The 7,572-nt window shown below is 41.7% G+C and overlaps 1 protein-coding gene across 1 annotated transcript; it reads left to right on the forward strand.

Annotated features, from left to right (window-relative positions):
- The first annotated feature begins 1,973 nt into the window (after window positions 1–1,973).
- Window positions 1,974–7,429, forward strand: LOC110974063 (uncharacterized). The gene is made up of 3 exons (XM_022225393.2): window positions 1,974–2,311; window positions 4,190–4,373; window positions 4,627–7,429. The coding sequence occupies exons 2-3, from the start codon at window positions 4,195–4,197 to the stop codon at window positions 5,372–5,374; spliced, it is 927 nt and encodes a 308-aa protein (XP_022081085.1). The 5' UTR covers window positions 1,974–2,311; window positions 4,190–4,194; the 3' UTR covers window positions 5,375–7,429.
- The last annotated feature ends 143 nt before the right edge of the window (window positions 7,430–7,572 follow it).

Here is a 7,572-nt window from a genome sequence, read left to right on the forward strand (position 1 = left end):
TCAAGCAATCGCTGCCACTTCAATCTGCTCCGTTCCTGGTATCGGCTCAACTCCAGACAAAGTTTCATTACATCTCAACAATTTGCCTTTTCGATTCGACGTGCTAATGACGCAGCACGATGAGGCAAAACGCACAACAGAATCCCCTTCGTCAGCCGCTGCCAATCACTGCCAATAATGCTCGTCATAAAAAGACTTTTATAAGCAGCCGACAACTTGACAGCACTTTCCACGTTAGTCTATCATTGTTGTGCCTCCTGTCACCTCTAAATCCAGCCTTGATGGTCGTTCATCTCCCTCCTCTAGATTAGTTTCACGGGTACAGGGACGAAGTACATGTTTCTGCGACTAGACTGATCCACCCTGACTAATCATGGATTCAGGGTTGATCTTTAGTTGTTCTGCCACCCGTCGTCTTTCAGAGATTACAATGTCTCCCATCGAGTCATGTCTAAATCTTTCAGCCAAAATGCATCACATGTTCTGACAACAGTTCAATCAAAAACCTACAACGTCAACACACTCCCCCAACTACGTAGAATACGTGCTTTCCTTCAAGGATCGGCCTGATCGTAACTAAGGGCAAAATAACAAATCTGCGAACATCTTCCCTCCGACAACCTGCCTCTCTCAATCTCTTCGGGCAATATTGACTCAAAGTCCCAGTAATGTCTCACCAAAGCGCTCGGTACACATCGCTCCTGTCTGAGAATTAACTTGTTAAATTCCACGGGACGCATGCAAACATTGCGGCAAGGTTTTAGTGCTCGCCTTTGGGAGACTGTTTTTGGTTTTCATAATCAAAAGGGAAGTTGTCATCCCATTGAATGAACACGTCGTCTCAGGTAAGAGGCTGCTATTTATAAACACCGCAACAGCAACTCTACAGTAGATGAAAGGCCTAATTAGTGGCATCGGTTACCTACGCAACTCCACTAGTAGCTCACACATCACTGTATTCCAAATTCCCTTTTGTCCAAAAAGCAAAATTTAAAGTATTTTATTCAGTTACAAGGTATATAAAGTACTTTGTCTTGAATGACTGCCATTGGCCAAAATAATTTTTTTACTGAAAACTGTGTTGGCCTTGTGATTGAGTTATAAAGCTGAGAATGCCAGAATAAAAAAACAGAAACAAATCAAAAACTTGGATAATCGCGTGAAGACGCTTAAAACGAGAAAGATGGATCTTTGTGAAAGGCAAACAAAGAAGCCAACCATGCACATTGCTCCTAATAATGGACATCGTCGTCTCAGACGTTTATTGCGGTTGTTTCATGTCACCGACTTAAAAATAACTGAAGTTGACACCTTTAGCTATCGTATTACCAGAGGTTAAATACCAACGGTTCATCAAAGAATTCAGCAAACAGCCAAATTCAAATGTAAACAAGCCGTGCGTAACACTGTCAACTAACTCACGGCATACTCTGTCCCAAAACCTCCCAAGGCTATATGGTGTTGCCACTTTGCAGGCGTGTTGGCTTTTTATAGCATTCCTCCAAATCAAACCCAAGTGAAAGCCATGCCAAATTTCCTCATCCCTCTCTCTGACACAGAAAAGGTGGCAGCAAGACAAAAGAAGGAGAGACAAACTTCGTTCAAATCACTTATTATCTGAAATTTGACTAATATTTCATTTTTAGATTTCCGTAGTAAACACTAGGGGAGGAACTAGACCCCCCGGAACAAAAGAAAGAAAAGGGAAAATAATGCATACAACAACTTTGGAATTTGGGTTTTCACAAATGCTGAATTTTCGAAACAGATATGCATTCTGCAATAACGGCCGTGATTTTGCACCATTTGAACGAGAAACTTTACGAGGAAAATCTCGGAGTACATGTACTTGAATGGACTATCATTACCCGTGTCTCAACGCGGGTGGCGCTAAGCACACCCCTCGGTGCATTATCCCCTGCAGAGGACTGGGGTTAATATCGATCAACCTACAACACTGACTCATACACTACTTGCAGCTGATCCCAGCCTGAACTCTCCGCATAGCAACCGACGACTGCACCGGCCCGACCCGCAATGTGCACGCTTCAGGTGTCTCCAAAATGAATTGGGAAATCCTGCTGGGTCGACTTCATTCCGGATAAACAAAGACAGTACTGCAGAGGGGCACTCTTGATGACTGGCTACGCACAGGAAGGATTCTGTGAGGCAAAACACGGCGTAGGAAAAGCTTGAGCCATTTTACGATTATAACGTGCAAGACTCCGCACATCGAACTCCCCACGCACGCCACAAAGAGAAATGACTGCTCATAAATCAACCATCCTGGTAACACCAACACACTGATCCGGTATGTATTTCGCTTCTAAAAGGCTCTAGTCTCCTACGAAAACAGCAACACACTCAATCATTTTCTGGTAATGTATTTGGTACATCCAGTGTAAAACTTCGAACTTACCCGTCTTGATTGATTTTGTTCCTGCAAAATTTTGACATTTTCACTTTTACTCTGCGTTTTGTAAACTGATTTATGTCTGTGCCTCTGTGTGTTTATTTTTGATAATTCCTCGAGAAAGTAGTTTGTAGGTGAACTGAACTGTTTTACCCTTGTTAAAAATGAAAGTAGATAAGAATATAAAACATTGAATTGGTTTAAAAAATTATCTACATTTTGAAATTCAGGGAGGGGTACAACATGTGTTTTACATTACGTTGTTCAGATTTGGGGCTTTCCGCTCATTAGTATGAGTTCGATATGCACTTGCGCTAGATTTCGCCCAAAGATTTTCCAAAGAAAACAAACCTCACATTCCTGAAATCAGGAATTTCCATCTGCAACGTGACAATGCAGACCAAAGGCCAAACTATGACCCTCCGTTCGGTCACTGCAGTGGTTCACTGGTCCTGTGTCGAGCATACGGAGGAAGAGAGTAGAACGAAACCATTTGCCAGCAATTCTTTAACTGGTGATCCCGCTAGCGCAAAATAAATTTCACTCAAACGAGTTGTGCTCCACACTTAAAAATTCCTATATTAACGACCTTGTCAAAAGCTTGATATATTGCTATGACGTTTACTGGTAAATTTACTAAAGAATTCATTTGGCCAGCTCTTGTATTGAGTTTTTGCAATGATACTGACTTCGACGGGTTCAGTTGGATGAATTTGTGTTACAAAAAATAGCATGGATTTATCGATATGCAATCGTTTTAATGTTTTAATACCTCAAATTCACTTAAAATAAAGGCTTACTATATTGTTAAAATTAATCTTTCTTTCCGCAAATTATTTTGTTTGGCACATTTTAAAGTTGTTTATAATGCCTATACATGTATACCTATAATGGTATATATCGCCGACGTGAAAGGCTCACCACACATTCAAATTTCTTCCAGATAAGGCATCACCACATTGATCTAAAATGTATAAAATTTAGGTGAGTTTTAGTAGGTTCGATGGGTCTTTGTCAGATGAACACAATGATCATGTTGTTCCTAATGGCCCAGGCCCGTACGCATACACAACCACAATTCTGTCGTTTTCAACCATTCCGCCATGATTGATACGCTCTGATCAATTCGATCAATGGGCACCAGGGTGACCGTTTATTATAGCCATCTTCCCCCGTCAGCACGCACTAATCATGTCAACAGTTTACGGCTGTTGTTGGATCAATAGCCATTGTGCCACAGGTCTGTTTGCTAGCGCTGAAAGTGTATTTATAGGCACACAAGCCCCTTTGTGTTGTGCTTAGTTAAAGCAAAGTCAACGGATTTCATATTGTTAGTGGGCACCATAATAATAAAGAATATCATCTGTATGAAAATACTCCACGGTTGGTAAAGTGATGATACACCAAAATTAATTTACTTACTGATAAAACGATCTGCAACACAAATCCAATCGCAATAACTGTGGGTCCGAATCTTTCGCACAAGGTTTATGTATAAAATCTCCCAAAATGACACATTTTGGGACTCATCAGATCGATAGTACATCCCAATTGTTTGAGAGGCATATTTCCTGGTAATTACAAATAAACAGATCCATGAGGTTTGAATTTTGCTTTTCCAAAACCATGGAGGAATTTTCCTTCCTCCATGTCCAAACTAAGTTGTTACATGAAGAAGCCTTTCACGTTTGCCACGAGAGACATAAACTTGATCTTAGAAATTCTAGCCGAAGACCTGGTTGTATGTAAATTTGGTGTGTATGTTCCATTGCCTAGGCACGATGTTGTCTTCAAGTCGTGAATCCCTTGGCCGTTCAAGCCTCCCTGAGCTCCCGTTCTACTCGCGCAAACCAGCCACGGTCAAAATCCCCAAATCCTGGCAGTTCCTGAGCCAGCAACAGCGGCGAGAGAATTGGTTCGACTCGCACAGCATCTACGCCAAGAAGAAAAACTCCAACAGGTGGGTTGTTGGGCAGGACATTTCATACTTCTCGTTCAGATGAAACTATTCAGCTAAAGGATACCTTTTTTAAAATTGCCCTGTGTCGACAGCTACTTAGAATGAAAGGTTTTCTTGAACAGCAAATAAAAATAGTAAAATGAAGAAAACAACGCTTTTAAAAAGTTTCTCCTTATTTCCAAACCTATTTTGACCTTGAAAAATGTAGCCACGGGAACCATTTTTAACGCATTTCCTTAATATCTCTCTAAAGCCTACCACGACCAGGCCATCGTGATGTCCTGACCAGAGAAGCAACTGATGTCCACCTCCGGAGGGAACAGGGCTACATGAGAGAAATCACCGGCTTCCCTGTCATACCACACATCAGCGGCAGCGCCAGCCACCGGAGAGGTCGATCCATTCTCCGCCGACAAACAGCAAACAACATCAGTCAGGAGTACCGCTGGGTCCACAACGGCCTGAACGGGAAGATGGTCTTGACCACTCAGAGATACCGGCACATCCTGCCTCCACCGCTGAGCAACCACCGAGAAAAAGACTCCCATCTGCACTACTGCGAGGTGCTGGGTCAGAGAACCTGCTCCCAGTGTGTCGAGGAGGCCAATCGGCAGATGGCAGCAGAGTACCAGCAGGAAGCCTTTCCTGGACTGGAAGTCACTGCCGCTAGCTTAGTAGCTCCTAAGCTCTCAAAGACCATGATGTCATCCCGGGACAGCCCAAGGAAACAGGCGACTGCTCCCAAATCCCAGCTCTCCCTGAATCCATTTGATACAGCTACCACGCCTCCTCCATACCGGATCTCATCAGCTTTCACTCAGGATCGATACCAGATCAGTATCTCCAAGGAGAAGATGCTGAAATCACTAATGAAGACTCTGCGTAGGGACCGGACCCAGATGAGAGAGACAAGGACAGTTGGCAAAGTGCCACAACTACAAAGAATCAAAAGTAACCCTTCGAGTTCCTTGCCAACACAAACAGTTAAGGCACTCAGGTAGTACTGATGGATGCCTTATATGGGACAAGTACAGCATGGAGATAAAACAGGTTTTCAAACGTGAAAAATAAGTTCTTTTGTCAGGTTATGGCTAGTCATTCGGTCCACAAGCCAAAATTTCCCAGAGCTGCAATGCACACAAATTAACTGAATGCCAAAAGATTTTCTTGTACATGCAGTACATCTGATTTTGTTATTCCGTCTCAGCTAAATTGTGGTTGTATCATGCAGCATTCTATCGGCAGTATTATAAAGATCAAACCTAAATATGCTAGGATTAGGGATCTCTTAAGAAATTACAATCCATTATTTTTAAAAGAAAAGGTATTTTAAAGGACTACCTGATGGATTTACATGTGTCTAGAGAGTGCATGCCAGGGTGCTAGCTTCAGAAGTCTTTAGACAGATTATCCGTTTCCAGTAAACAGTCACAAAATTCTTGCTTGTAAAACTTCCTTTAGTGATTTATTCAGAGAAGAAAAAGAGCTAACATAACTTACAATAATCAATTGCAATTATATGAGAGTCATAACAGATCATCCCAAGTCAATCAGTAGTCATTCACACTCCAGTTCATAAGTGTGACGTCACTTCAGTTTAAGCCACGCCCACTGCACACCTACACTGCTCATAGGGTTACATGCTTTGATCACCGTTTACATGGAATCAAAGAACCACAAGTTAACGCGCAACTTCAGCAATTGTCCAATGAGAGCATGCAAATCATGGCGCATCCTCCATTGTGACGAAGTAACTTACGAACCGGATACATCCAGTCGCAAGTACGGTACTGGTACATGTACACGTAACAGATCGGTAATGCAAAGGCTTTCATTTCCATCTTCTGGCACTGTTTATAACCTGTTATATGTACTTGTGAACTGACAGGTGGACTACTGGATATTTGACTCGTGATTGATTGGATTATAACAGAATACAATGGTATCTAAACACTGCAAAAACTCTGGTGTTAAAAACAACACTGTTTGGTGTTTCAGCTGACCACACCAAAATGAATCCCTTTAACATTGCTGATGTTACTTTACATGCCTACAAGTATTACAATGAACAAAAGTAACACCCACATTTTCGAACACCAAAAATGTTAACACTTGTTAAAAGTCTTGGCATAGTCCTCTGATACCACCGGGGGGAGTGTTAAATGTAACACCCTGATTTTTGCAGTGTACATTCATTTATTGTCAATATTTAATATTTCTCATCATCCTACCAGATGTATGCAAGTCTCTGTATCCAGTTCGTAAGTGTGACGTCACTTCAGTTTGAACCACGCCCACAGCACATGCACTGCACATAGAGTGACATGCACTGATCGCCATTTACTTGGAACCGGAAGTTAACGCGCAACTTCAACTATCGTCCAATGGGAGCCTGCAAATCGTGGCGTGTCCGTGTGTATGACGAAGTCACTTACAAACTGGATAGAGTATGACAAGAAAGAGTTTGTGCTGGAAGTTTACTGTTTCAAACTTACAGTACAAACTCTTCCCTTTCACACATGTACATACAGGATACACTAGCAGGAGTACCGGTACAGTGTCAAGTCAATATTGCACAGAAAAATGCAACTGAGTGAGAGTGTGTCTCAGACCCAGACATGAAACCATGAACTGTAAAGGGGTCCAATGGTCCTGTTAAGAAAGCTGCTGATGACATTCTTACAAAAAATGGTGAAATACAGACTACCACAAAGCTGGGCTTGGATGAAGTCATGTAATGAATGTTGATCTGCAATATGGATGTACATGTATATATTTCAAGGTCATGCGAATACATGTAGTCAAGCGCAGGGTCAAATTTTCTCCCTTAGATACGCTTTGCTTGAATACATTAGAGCTAAAGAATAGTGTGAAAACATCCCTAAATCAATACTACTACCAGTAGTACAGTACTGGTAACTGACTTTACAATACCTTTACAAAACATAATTAACCTGTTATGGCATGAAAATCATAATATCATAAACTATTTATGTGAATCTAGTACTTTATAAAAGGCACATTAAATGAAAGCATGAGCCTCAGGCTTTATGGAATGTTGGCTGAATGGTATGATTTCTTATTGACCGTGAGTGGAACACAGTTTATCTGTGTTCTGTGCACCACAAGGCCCATAGGAGACACAGATGGACTACATTATTCCTTGTTCCATAAGCACGAGCGTGATAACACATTTATC

This window comes from Acanthaster planci, linkage group LG04 (genome assembly GCF_054643075.1).
Source record: "Acanthaster planci isolate LZ-2023a linkage group LG04, COTS_SCS, whole genome shotgun sequence".
NCBI lineage: Eukaryota > Metazoa > Echinodermata > Asteroidea > Valvatida > Acanthasteridae > Acanthaster > Acanthaster planci.

What these genes read in the sequence shown, in the direction of transcription:
- LOC110974063 (XM_022225393.2), top strand. Translation starts at nt 4,195, where the DNA reads ATGTTGTCTTCAAGTCGTGAATCCCTTGGCCGTTCAAGCCTCCCTGAG. An exon ending in AAGAAGAAAAACTCCAACAG is followed by an intron (nt 4,374 to 4,626) that starts GTGGGTTGTTGG and finishes ATCTCTCTAAAG; the next exon opens with CCTACCACGACCAGGCCATC.